At 41.6% G+C, this 14,153-nt stretch overlaps 1 protein-coding gene across 8 annotated transcripts in view; it reads left to right on the forward strand.

Annotated features, from left to right (window-relative positions):
* The window catches only part of AKAP13 (A-kinase anchoring protein 13), a 229,029-nt gene that overhangs the window by 84,997 nt on the left and 129,879 nt on the right, over positions 1-14,153 (forward strand). For all 8 annotated transcript variants that reach the window (XM_052807307.1, XM_052807309.1, XM_052807310.1 and 5 more), the window contains 2 exons: positions 1,226-1,373; positions 11,695-11,991. In XM_052807307.1, coding sequence (XP_052663267.1) covers positions 1,226-1,373; positions 11,695-11,991 — 445 coding nt within the window. The remainder of the gene's footprint in view (positions 1-1,225; positions 1,374-11,694; positions 11,992-14,153) is intronic.

Consider the following 14,153-nt stretch of genomic DNA (forward strand, 5'->3'; position numbering starts at 1 on the left):
CAGATTTGCAGCCTTAACCATATGCTCAATGGGATGGTGGCAGAGAGCTGGCTAATGCAGCAGCAGTGTAAAACTGGGGCATCCAACTGGTTTTGATCTTGATAGAAAAGGGGCAGAAGGTCACATCACAGTCTGTTGTTCTCAGTGTTGTAGTTTATATAATTCTTTGGGCAGATAAATGATGTATGGTGAGATCAAATGAAAATGCTTCACTTAGTTCTGTAGTAACTGAAAGCCATCTTCCTTCCTTGCTTTCCCTTCCCCGTGGAAAACTAAAGTTGGTGGATATTTCTCCTGTTCTTGTCCATGCAGGTGTATGAATTTCAGGTGTACTTACTGTATCCTGTGCTGGGTTAACTATGATAACCATGCATGCCCTTTATGAACATAATTATTGCTGATAGCAAAGATGAGCAAAATGATAGAATATACTGATACTGAAACAAAGCCTCCCTAGAACTAAGTGGGAGTGTTCAGCCAACAGATCACGACAGATTTCTTTTCAGGGCTTGAAGAACTGCTGGTTTTGATAATGTACAGAGCTTTTCACCAAGGCATGAGCTTATAGATGAATGAGAAGAGCTACTGCTGCCTGTACAGCCACAGTTACTGTTTTTTGGTAGGGAAGGTGGAAAAAAATCTCAGTGGATATGAAACTTTTTTATCTTTGTGTGTTTATGGATTGCAGATGAGAGATGTGTTCAGTGATTAAGTTGGTTACACTGGAACTATCAGCACAGTGGCTAGCTTGGATGGGAGAAATGTGAAAGCTCAAGCAAGGTTTAGGGAATTTGTTAAAATTTATGAAGACAGAGGCAATTTTAGGCCGCTATTCCAATTCTGTTGTTTTAGCTATGCATATGTGGGGGGATACATACACATATGTGCGCACATGTGTATAAAAAAAACTGTGTGGGGTATATGCTCATGTTTGTCAGACTTGGCGTGATTTTACCATATTAAGTTGCTATTTTGAATATACCCTTGAGATTTCTATATATCTCTTCCTAGAGCTGCATTCAACATATTTTCTAGCTGGTTGGCTGGCTGTGATGCTTAGGCATGCTAAGGATGACTTGCATATCCGAAAATTGGATGGGCCCCGAGTCATGTGAAGGGAGTGTATAAACAGGGAGTAGGAGCCTTGTAGGTAGAAAAGTTTTATTTTATATGATGTGGGTCTTGCAAATGTAAACCTAACCTTTTTTCTTGTCCTTTTTCCTAGGGTGACTCTGTTATTACAGTGCAACTGACTGAGGAAGATAAAGTTGAAGATGATGTAGTTTTTTACTTGGTCTTCACTGGGTCAACTGTCCAACACTGCACAAGTACGAGGAAGATTAATCCTGGGAGTCTGGAGACAATTTCTCCCGGTAAACAATTGCCTTTCTTTGCATATCAGTATATCAGTCTGTGAAATTTGGTTAGCTCAAGTGGACTTAAACGTAATGCTGTTTTGTTGGTTGTGTTTTTCCTCATTTACACATTCAGAGAGAGTAGAACACATAGTTTGGATGACTGCTTATGTCTTTTAAAAATCTTTTGCTTGATTTCGCTAGAATTATATGACTCTGAGATTGCAATTATTTAACATGTAACTATGGGATTCTATTGTAGAAAATGCACAGTTATGTTTACATATAGTAAAAGGCTTTTAAACGCAAGCAAGATAATGGAAGACATGTTTGTCAGGTTAGAGATGCTGTTGTCCAAATGATGTACAGCCTGGTAAGTCCTAGCTACAATTAGGATCTGCTTACCTCGGTGAGGTTCATTGCTGTAGTCCTGGTGAAATACAACCCTTTTCCCCTAAATCCTGTCATGTAGATCAGAGCCAACACAGAGTTTTTGAAACACTTGCAGTGGCAGGCAATGTAGGTGCTTGGTGCCATCCCTCCAGCACAGCCAGTTCAGATGGGGTGGATTTTCATGTTAAAGCCCACCACTCTCTTTAAGCCTTCGTGCCATTAACAAAACAAAACAAATCGGTGCAGCATTTTCCTTCAGTGACTTCAGGACCGTGGGAATAAGCCTGTTCCAGGCTGCGGTCCTTACCATTAACCTTTCATTCTGACTTGTTGCTATGCAGCACGTTGATACTAGTGTGAGAAAAACGCCTGACATTTTCACTATGCACAGTATAGCTTAAGTGATCAAGTGTATTTCATGGGTTTGCCTTTTTATCTATCTTGTAAGTATTGTTTTATGAGAGATGCATATGAAGTAAAATTTGGGCTAAGGAGTTTCTCCTCCTGGGAATGAGTGGCTAAAAGTTGGCCACCCTATTTTTTCATTTCCTCCTCCTTTTGTGCTGTTCGAGTTGTTCAGTTGGCTTGGGAAGAGAAGTCTTTTTACAGTTACTGATGACTGGAGCCCTGTGCAATCAATTAGATTAGTGCTTATTTTCTCCCAGAGGAGGGAGAAGAAGGGGTGACTCGTTCCCTGCTTTTGTGTGGCAGGCGTGGGGCTCTGCCAGCGCTGCTTGCAATGACCTCACCACCCCCTCGGGACCGTGGCTGTGTCGCCAAGAAAGGAACTGAAAAGCTTCAGTGTTCCCCTTCAGCCCGTGCGGGAACCGGCATACTTGATGGGATTTCCGGGAGGGAGTGATGCTTTCCTATCACCGCTGGCCCTGACGTCTTTGGAGCAGCGGTGGACGGGGCTGGGGTGGTGGCTGCCAGACGGTACCCAGGGTGATGCTCTGGGCTCTGCCTGTCCTGCTGGCCCCAAATGTAACCGAATCACTGGGGAGGGCTCCCTGGGGTTCGTTTTGTCACTGTTAGTGGGAAATCTGACACCGTTTGTGATTCAAAGGGAAAGAAGGGAACTGTTCGCAATTGTTCCTTTAGTTATAATGGGCTTTTTTTTTTTTTTTTCTGACTCAGTAGAGTCCTGATCTTGCGCTGTAGTATGCTAGATAGGGGTAGCTGCTGTCCCAAAATACAGCTTGTATCAGGCAGAGATTTAGTGGACCTTTCAGAAAGGTAGTCCTGTTCCTGCCAGATAGCACTGTCTGGGGCTGCAGTGCAAGGCAAGAGGTGACATCTCACATGTAAAGCAACCATTTCGATAACACCCTCTTCTGTGCTCGTACCTCATTTTGGAAAAACTACCTGAGAAAAAAAGACTTAAGTGGTGAAGGGGTTACTGGGGAGAAGCAAAATGGGAAAAACCAATTTTTTTCATACCCTCCGCTGACACCGATGCATTTGTCCAGTGTTGCTTCAGCACCGACTACTCTGATTTCAATAAGAGCATGACTTATTTCAACCCAGCTTTTCCTCCTCCTCCTCCTCCTTCCTGAACTTGACAGTGAATCTGTAATCATGTGTTTACACTGTATATTAGGCCAGTTGCCTTGGCAATGGTTGCGGTGACTCAGAGCTGGCGTTATTTGACCTTGCTGCAGGATTAGCCATGAACAAGAGACAGTGTGTGGGAGACCAGCCCTTGTTTAAACATCCAAGCCCAGGCACTTAGCAAGTGCTCTGCAAGGAAACTCTCGCAAACAGCTTGTAACCAAAATCTCATCCTTCACTTCCAGCTTTGAGCATCTTTCTTTGTCCCTGCAATGCAAGATGTGTTGCACATCCCTGGGATGAAGGAAAGGCTGATTCACTCAAGAGCATACCGAGCCTCTCTGCCTTCCTGCCTTGCACCTCTTCTGCTTCTATTCTGGGCTTGGAGGCTCTTCCTTCATCCTCATCCTAAGTCCTTAGAGTTTCGTATGGTCCCTAGGAGCCTTCACATGAAGTCCATTGGGGCTGGGGTGAAAAGGGTAACCATAATTCTGTTAAAGCTAATGTAAAAGCAAAACCAGATTTTAAAATTTTTTTCTTGACTTTGTCAGTAGTTTTGATGATGTACGGAAGCGTAAAAAACAGAAAGAGAAATTATTTAATTACATTTGCTGCCAAAATTAAGTAGAATGTTTTAGCAAAGCTTTCAAAGGAAATCACATAAAAAAACCCCACCTCAACAACATAATGTGGTTTTAGATGAGAAATTAAAAGAAAATAGAATGGAAGTATAAATGTCAGAATACCTCCTAAATTCTCATTGTGTGTGAAAATTCTCTATATCCTGAAAGACTTTACCTAAATAAAAGCTTACAACTGTAGAGTCAAATGACTGCTGCTTTTTATATAATTACTAGAGCAATCTGCCTCTTTCTTAGGCTTTCTTTATCATCAGCCTTAAACACTGCAAATATATATAGTTAATAGTACAGTTCAAATGTAAGCTTTTATTTCTGTACATAATAAGACAAAGGACTCCTGATTGTAAATTTATGGGAGCAGCTTTTTTTACTTGAAGATGTGGCTAAATGTAGATTCACCAGTCACTCAAAGGACAAAATACTTACCTGTATTTCTGCACTCGCTCTGAAGGATGGGATGGGGTTGTTATCCTGCCCCACTATTGACTGTGTTAATTTAAGGGAAATAATTTCCCCTTGTAAGAAACAGATTCTCATCTGAGCTGATCTGTCATAACTTGAAGTATCAAAATAAGCTACTGGGATACAAGAATTAGGCAGTGGATGATGCTTTGTGTGCTTCCAGTAGCTCTTTTGCCAGCCTAAGGACAAACCAGGTTACATCGTCCAACTAAGCTTCTGAGGCAAAAGGTACCAAAAACTATTGCTTTACTGTCACTGTTACAGTGCTTCAATTTATAAATGATCTGGTTCAAAGTCTCTATAATTGAAGTTTTCCTCAGTACCAGCGGCACTCTAGTTCTGCAGAACAAGTTCAAATGCTGTCTCGTCAGATACCATGTTAAAGTCTGTCAGCATGGCAGAGAGAGATGTAATGGCACTGGATGTTGCTTGAGTTTGGATATCATTAGTTGAAAAAGCTTGGTTGCTGGAGTTTGGTTATTAAGAAAATACCAAAGGTCCAAGCAGAGAAGGATGCAGAGAGATGGTATCAGCTCTGCTCCTATGGCTAAACTATTGTTGCTGCTGAAATTGTACTGTTGGGGATGGATGTGTCCACTTAACATCATGGATGCTCGTCCTACTTAGTGTCGGTAATAAACTGAGCTTTTCAGCAAGTCCTTATTAGTGTAGTAACTGAGACTGTCATAATCTTTAATATATGTTTTTCTTCTCAACATCGCTGCAGGGTAAGGAGGGTAACTGAGACATTGAATGGCCAAGCAGATTGCATGTGGTAGTGTAGAGAAAGTCTGCATTAAAGCAGGGAAGTGAAACTTCATTGCAAGACAGCAGCCTCATTGCCCGCCTCTGCTGCTAGAGCAGCTTTTCCCCCCACTGGAAAAAAACCCCTAATAATAAAAAGCCTCAAATCATGATCCGGCAAACAAACTAACAAAAGAAGGAACAACCTCACCCCTGTCCACATGAGTCAGAAGCCTGCTGTGGGCAGTGGAGGCATCTCGGCGTCAGGAAGCTCTTGGGCAGATTTGGGAGAACATTCCTGCAGGAGAAAGCTCACAAAGTGAGCTGGTGTGCTGAGTATTTGTGCAGTGCATCTAGTGCAAGTTTGTGTGCCATCACAGTAACGGCTCTATTATTGGGCACAAATTTTGCTTTGCATTTAAAGATGGGTGTGTAGTATGTGGGAGATGCAGAAGAGCTCAGTGGAGGAAATTTGAAATGAAATTTCAGATAGGGAGACACAGTCCCATACTGTAAATCCAGAGCTGCAGCAGCTCCTAATCAAGCAAGTGAAGGGTAAGAAATACCCTGTCTATAAGCTAAGTCACTGAAACACTAAGTAAGGTAATTTTGTGAGATATAATTGCCTTTGTGTGTACTGTTGCAATGTGTTATATCACTCTGAGCCTTTGCTCTGTAATACCTAAATCATGTTTCTCTTGTTGGTTGATCTCAAAAGGTGCGGGATTCTTGTATGGGTTTCAAAGGGGAGGAGGAGCAAAATTAGAGGCAGAAAAAGGGCCTGAGAGACTGCCTGCCTGCTGGTAGCTGGTTGCCAGCAGTTTCTACAGGGCTGAAACACTCCCATTTACTCCAAATGCCTTGACTCACTGGGAGTTTTCTCTCTATGCTTAAGCTAACTAAGGTAGAGAGGCAGGTTCGATCTTTAACTTGTTCTTAATTCTGTAGTTCTCATGTTTTTGTTTTTTCTTTCTTTCTTACTTTCTTCCTGCTAGTTAAAAGGATAGACTAAAATTAATTTCAATTTGCTTGGAAATATCTTCACTTCAAACTTTTCTTTTACTGTGAAATCCTTTACATATGTTCATGCTTTATTGTCTTCTACCACAGACTGTTTTCCCCTAAGAAACAACTTTTCATAGAAAAAGCTGTATTTCATGAATTACAATCTTTGTACTGGTAGACGAAAAGGGTAAACAAGTTGCATAACAAATGACCACTTGGCAATACCAGTTGTGGATTTGAAAATACTCTTAATTATGAAACAAAAAAACCCCTAAAATAGAATGAAACAGTGTAGCCAAGATGACTTTTTGCAGTCCATCCTCTTTGGTGTACTTAATTGCTCTAGGCAGTGTAATTAAAAGGAAATGATGCCAGTTCTAGATGACATCAGTCACAGGAAAAAGTGATTGAATCTGTTTAAAAATTATTTAAGATGTAATGTGTGGGGTCTACACATCTATAGATTTTTAAGGCATCTGCAGTATAAAGGCCTTAAAAAGTCTTTCTACACTCTCCATATTAACAGCTGAGGGTTTAAAAGGAAAAACAAAGGCTCCTGTCTATTGCTGGTACTGTGCCTATGTATTTCATAAGGTTTCCTGTGTTGCAAGAGTGAACAGAATAACTGTGTAAATCACACAAACACGCTTCAAATATGGGCTCTGATTTTCAGAATCAGAATTTGGGATTTCTGAAGAAGAAAAGAAGCACTTTTCACATGGCTATAGGAGATCCCTTGGCTTCCCTGTCCACAAGCCACCATATGGCAACATCTCTTGGATGCAAATCCAAGATACTCCATGAGATTTGCTGCATTTGTTGTCTGGCTTTCCTGTCCTGCTTAAATCTCTTCATAAGACCTCTTTCAACCCAGCTCCACCATGGTAACTCAGAGGATGCAATTAGCACTGGAGTCCTTAGTCACCTACCAGGCAAACCCAAACATGTGCTTCCAGCAGGGCTTTAAATAGCTGCCCAGGCTGGGGGCCCATTGTTTGATAGCTCAAATGTGAATTCTGAAAATAGGAGGTTTGGACAGGATTTCCACTTTTAGAGGAGTAGGAAATGAAATCATGTTTTAGTAAAGCTCTGTTTAGGGGTATTTTGTCTCCATGTGCACCCTGTTTAACAAGAAAAAGTCTGAAGAGTTTTGCTGCTGCCTTTTTAACCACACCCCATATCAAAGTCACAGGTACCAATTAGATGGACAGGTCTAAGGCCGTACATTAACTTGTCTGCTAATGACTTAGAGCTCAGAAATCTCCACCTTTTCTCCTGCTCATTGTTTTGTATCGTTATCGTGTAGAGGAGGCAGTGCTATCATACTGATGTATCTTATCTCTTCAGGGATAAGTACAGAGAGACCAGAACCCCATGTTTTCATTTTTTGTTCTTGTGTCTTGCCCAAAGCAAGCTTCATTAAGTGGTCCAGTAAGGAATTCTTTAGTTCAAGAGTTCTTGTCTCATTTAAAGTAATTTTTAAAGTGTGGTTTTACGCGAAGATGAGGAATTTGCTTTATCACAACAGAAGCAGTCACTGCACCCATCTCTGCATAGACTGAAAGAGTTTTTTAATTTCTGTATTTTTCCTGCCATACATTGGCACTTCTCAAAACAGCTAGAAGTAGTGAATTATTTCCAAGCTAAATTTAAAGTAACTGAGTAGCAGAAGGAGAAATGGGGTAAAATGCAAGGCAGGAAGAATTCAGGGGTGGGTTATTTGACTTTTATCACAGTTAAGCCAGCATATAAATGACCTAATTTTGTACTGTGGCAGAAAAAAAAGTATGAAGAAGAGAAGCCTAGCCATAAACATGAAGTTATTCTGTGCAGTCTGAGACATCAGCAAGGTAGAAACACTGTCGTGTTTGTCAGAAGAGTTAAAATTCAAACTGGGATACTGCTGGATGATACCAGTGTGGTGATGTTCAGTATTTCATTATTTGCTTTTGACTGCTATTTTGGCCAAAGGGCCTGATTTCTGGAGAAGACTGAAGGCAATCAGGAGGGGTGCTGAGCAGCATTGCAGACCTGATCATGTAAAGCACAGAGATTTATCTTCCCTTCTGTGGGTACACTCATCTGTGTGATTTATTCAGATACATGTGTTTTGAGCCCAGCAAAATGCAAACCTTTACAAATAGGCTATAAATAGGCTTATCACTCTTCCTGACACGCCAAGGGTTTTATTTTGCCTTTTTAATGAGTTAGACATTTTTCTGTTCCATTTCTGGGGAATGTGTATGAGGGAGTTATAGTAGTCGATAGTTGAACACCCTGATGCTTGCAAAGTGCATGACTTGGTGCCTAACCCATATTAGGAGAAAGCCCTGCTGTCTGCCAGCCAGAGCAGAAAAGATGATCAAGAGCAATAGTGTCTGTTCTGACACCGCCCAGAGCTCTTTGTGATCTTGGGCAAGTTACTTAACTTCATAAAAACAGATTTGGGCTTGTTTTACAGATGATAACCACTTATCTTCTGAGAGTGCCAGAAAGCTTAGCTCACTTTTGCTAATGGTCTGGGAAAAAGGTCTGTTGAAGTTCAGATATTAGTCTAGGCGAAGCAAGCAATGGTCTTTGATGTTGAGAGAAGCGTTGCCCCACCGACAATTCCTTCAGAAGGTTCATGTATTGGCGACATGTTTGCTTACATCGTTTCTGTAGAGGTTTCAAAGCAGGGGGGCAGAGACCTCTTGAGCAATCTTTTTAGTATTGGCCATGCTTGTTACTTACTGGCTTCTCTTTTGTTTGAACTGTTTGCCAAAAGTCAGAACCTGTCCCAGGCTCTTACCCCCCGAGTCTGACATCTTCTCAGATGTAAGGAAGGAGAACATCAAAGCGTTGTGAGCGGTTGCCCTTTCGAAGAACATTCCCCAGGGTTTAGCAGGATGCCTGTTTGATCCTATTAGATGAAAATGGATCGTCAGCTCTGTCACCTCCCTTTCAAGGCTGTATTAGATATCTGGGGGAGTTTCAAGAGAACCATTGTTGGCTACAGATCAGGACGTGGCCTTTTTGTCACCTCCCCTTGCGTTGCATTGAGCAGTCCTGTAGCTTTGCTTAATTTTGGGGCTGGTGTTTAACATATGCTCCGTCCAAGGGAATTTGGTGTACATCCATGATGTACCGGTTTAAGAAGACGATGTGTCTTGACTGAGGTTTCTCTAGTTGTTGCCATTATGGAGGAGCTTTTGCTATCCCTCAGAGGAGTTGTTTGGCTTCATGACGAGGAAGTGACTGTCCTGAAGTATTTCTCTGTAACTGCTCATGGGCCGTGTTTGCCTTCTGCTTCAATCCTGAAAAGTCAACTGGCTTTCTGGCAGAGCAGCCATATTCTAGGTTATTTTGCAGATGGCATTCTTATGGGAATAGACAGAAAATAATATTAAAAAAAAAAAAAGATTTAACTTTTCTCATGCTATTAAGGAGTCTTTTATTATGAATTTTTTACCTTTGCATTCTAGTGAACTTCTACCACTTTGCATGAGGGAGAGCCAAGTTCGCAGCACTTGAGTCGGCTCCTGTAGGGTAGTACAGCGTTCTCAGCAGGCTGCATGCAACTTACTGCTTTTGTGGAGGTTTTAAACAAAATAAATTAGTCTTACCAGCTCCTAATTCTGATGTCCTTAAGAAGATAAGCAAAGCAAGAAAGCGGAGGGGTGTACACTTCTGAACTGCGTTAAAAGCGAGCTCCCCAAAAGTTGCACCATCTTCTCGCTTCTCCCTTGAATATTTGAGGCTCCTACTGTGAGGGCAGGTGGAGTTTCTGAATGGGTTTCATCCGGGCTGCTGAGATCCCTGCCACTGCCTGTCCTATTGACTGGTGATGTATTACAATGCATGTGCAATATTTCCAAGGACAGTAGAAGTAGGTCTTACCCTTATTCTTTTTTATAACATCAATACTGGTAAATTTATTCCTTCAGCTTTCACATCATCCTCTTGCTAATAGATACCTGGTGCTGGAAGGAAAGAAGCTTTCTCACCTTTCAGCTTCAGAGCCTCCCAGTTGTACCGAGCTGTTGCAGTGACATCTGTGTGTGTTTTCATCCTCCCCTTCTACACTTGGCTTTGATACCTTTCCAGCTGCATTTGCTCTGCTTAGGAAGCCATGCAGCCTCATCTCTGACAATTTTGGTGCTACCCACAGTGTCCTAATAGCAGTTTTGACCTTTCAATTAACTTCAGGATCGCCTCTTTCAGCAGACAAAACCTGTATAGATGCCAAAAGCCTCAGAACAGATTCAGAAGGTTGGCTGAAAGACCATGAAGATTAGGGACATATTTTTCCTTTTGTCAGGGAAATCAACAGCAAAGGGCCCCGACACAAGAAGGAAACTTTCCCACTGACCACAAATAGGGGCTTAAATTGAATTTTCAAGCCTTTAAAAATAAATCGTCATTTTGCATTTAATTAAGCAGGGTTTCATGAATGTAGTAGTATGCTGAGGTCATGGGCAAAAAGAAGCTTTTCCAGTAATTAGTGCAGGGTCCATGCTGTTCTGGCAAAAACAGCCATGACGTCAGTCCAAGACTGGAACAAGAAACTGTGCCGCACGGTGAACTTGAAACACAAACCTTATTATTGAAGGGGCATGTCTGACAATTACAAGTGCTGATTGTGTTGGACACATAGTATATTTTTCCTTTCAAAATTGCAAAAAAGGTGTTGTGGGTTTTGTTGTTTTTTTTTGTTTTTTTTGTTTGTTTTGTTTTTTTTTTAGTTTCTGAGTCAATGAAATTGCTGCCATGCCAGGGCATCCTTTCTCTTGCTTCCCTTGCCCTAAATAAATAAATAAATAAACCTAAAAGTTATCAAGCTTCCAACCTTTTTGTTTTGTAAATACAGAAAGTGGCCATTTCCATGTTTTTATTTAGCAGAAGCAGCTTAGTTTTAGTTTTAGTTTTGTTATGTGAACCCAAATCCAAAGGGCAGGTGCAGCAGTGAGCCTGAGATCCGAGAGCATGCACAGGGCATGCCTGGGCAGGTTGCATTCTCATAGCCATTGCTGCTTTTTAGGCCTTTGTTTTAGGTGAAATTGCGGTGTTTTATGTACAAGCCGAGTGTTGTGACAGCATTTGGAGTACGTAGTTTTGCAGCACTTGGATTCTGGTTTCTGGTGAGTTACTGGAGTCCTGTGGAGCTGTAAAAGAAAAGTTTGACTGTATAACCTGACTGTTTGGACTGCGATTTCCATTGGTATGTTAGCAAAATCTTCACTTGAATTACTTAACGCTCTGGAGTTTATTTGTCGCTGATCAAAAATAGTGTGGTCAGATAAGAGTGGCTTACATTTCTTGGTTTATATTGTGCCAAACAGAAGAGTTACACATCTTTTCCTTTTAAAGTCTGTAATAAATACTTACCCCGATGATACATATAAATTCCCAAGATAGTGCTTAATTTAGAGTTGCGACTCTCAATAACTTTCTCTTACCTGATTTAATGTTAAAGACTATGTGGTCAAATGAGTTGCTCAGTTGTGTTTCTTCAGTGCATGCAATTGTTCTTTTTTACCATGTCCCTTGGTTTTATTTTGCAGGCCATGACTGCTGTGAGACAGTGAAGGTGGCGCTTTGTGCCTCTAGAGAAGGTCATCCTGTTCTTGTTGTGGCAGAAGAGAGTTTCCAGTTTGTCCAGGATGAAGCCTATGATGCTGCCCAGTTTCTGGCCACCTGTGCTGGCAACCAGCAGGCACTAAATTTCACCCGGTTCTTGGACCGGTCAAGACCACCTGCTGCGGACGTGGACTTTTTGGATGAGAAAGTGGCTTTGGCATTTCGACACCTGAAACTGCCGGCAGAATGGAATGTGCTGGGAGCAGACCAGTCCCTGACCGGTGAGGACCTCTAGGGCACACGTGAGACTCATGGGTTGGGAGAGAGGTAAAAAGCCTGGAAGAAATGGTTCCCTGCTTTGGGAACCCTCCACACACCTTTCAAAAGGTGTGTTGGTCTCCATGCTCGGAGATGGGATGTGATGTGCACCAGCATGCTCCTACTACATCTACATCCTATGCTTTGCACTTCAGCCACCTTAAAATACATAAGGCACGGATGTTTTCTCTGTGTCTTCGCATATGAAATAGCACAATCTGTTGTAAATGATCAATATTTTAACATATACCCAGAAAGGGGTGTTTTTGTGTGTGTATGCAATGGTAAGTATATCAGCATCATGCTTCTGAGATTTCCTGAAAGAAGCCTGTGTCTAGAAAGTCTGATGCTCCTGGAAATATCCTTGTGCCACAAATTTGGCGCTTTTGGTAAATGTTGGTTTTATCACACAGGTGCAAAGCGACTGTAATGTGTAAAATAAATCTGATTTTTCTTGGAGAAGTTGGGGCTCTACCCCTGAGGATTTGTATCGCATCCGTGGTTGGACACTGGCTGAGCAAATGCAAGCGTTCCCCAAAATAAGCCTGGACAATTTTGCAAATAAAAGAAGGCGAAGGTGGGAAACCCTGACCCTTAACCACAGCAGCGAGGGCTACTGAGAGCTTATAAATAAACCCCAAGGCTGGCCCAAAGTCTCTGGCGACTGCTGAAGCATAAATGCCAAGGTTTTTGGGATGCTATGGCATGTCCATGTCCTTGGAGTTCTGCTTTTTTTTTTTTGTCACAGGGGAGTTTAAGGAAGCATGTTGAAGGACTGGGGGACTAGTTCCAGTGTGTACAAATCCTTGCTGTAAATTTTCAGAGTATTTTGGCAAAAAGTTTCACTTAACAAAAATGGCTGAGAGGCATCTGTTATCTTTTACAGGATGCAATAGTGTAAACACTTGGATAGGAATGGGATGTGGCTTGCTCGGAACAGCAGATCAGTTCTGCTTGCTGCAACAGGGTTTTCTGCAGGAGATTTTCCTGCTTTATTTTTCACTGACTTGCTGACTACTTTTGTAAATGTGAATACAGGGACAGGTAATTCAAGCAGTGTTAGCAGATTTTAAAAGACTTGAACACATTTAATGGTTTCTGGATAGAAATTGAGGTGCTGTCATATGTTTACAAGGAGATAAACACTTGGTATTTTTTTCCCCTGTGTGGAAGACACTGATGTTTGTTTCTGCATTAAAAAAAGTTGTGATAATGCAGACATTTCTGGTTTAAGTGATAAAAATATGTCAGAGTGATCTTAAGTCAACAAAAACTTTGATTGAAGCTCTGAATTGTTGCTGATTTTGCGGGAAGGCTGAGATCCAGTTTCTCTTTCTGACTTTGATTATTCTTTGGAAAAACAGCACTTGGGGAAATCAGGCCATAAGATTTATATTGATTTGCTCAGCATGTGCTTGTGTGCCTGAAAGTCATGATCATGTGGGGCTCTGAATGCTAATGGACCTGTAGAGCATCCATTGCATCTACAGTGTGAAAAGGGGGAGCTCTGTAGTGCTGAGCTCTGTAGTGCTGGGCATTTTGGCATCTTGTAGTGAGGTTTTTGCAGACAGAAGTGTAAGTGAGTAAACATAATGGCACTAAATGCAACTTTCATCCAAGAATATTGGTACTGTGAAATAAGTTCCCTTCTAGCGAGTCCTTTCATAAATAACTGGAAAAGGGCAGTTTATTGATGTCTTGGTCTGTCTTTCATCTTCTGATCAGCTTTTTTGCTAGAGGCAGATTTATCTGGTAATTTTTTGCATTGAGATAATTATACATGGGGAATTTGGGGGAATTTTTGTGATTGTGGCAGGAAAGATTTGCATGTGTAAGCATCCTTTTCGTCACAAAACTCTGTTTTGCTACAGTGAGATGGAAGAGATGTCCCTGACTTATGATGGAGCGCTAGATTAGAAAAACCTCTGGTAAAATCTAGCACCCCTGTACTGGTTCTTGTGGGTTAATTCGTGTGGGGGAGAGAGAAGAGCACAGCAAAGATTGAAACTGTGGAAGCATTTGAACAATTGGACATATTCTGGCCAGTGCCCCTCCAGTGGGACACCCCGTCCTGCGCTGCGTCACTACCTATGAACAGCTATTCCAATTCATATTTCACTTTTTG

This window comes from Harpia harpyja, chromosome 14 (assembly GCF_026419915.1).
Source record: "Harpia harpyja isolate bHarHar1 chromosome 14, bHarHar1 primary haplotype, whole genome shotgun sequence".
NCBI lineage: Eukaryota > Metazoa > Chordata > Aves > Accipitriformes > Accipitridae > Harpia > Harpia harpyja.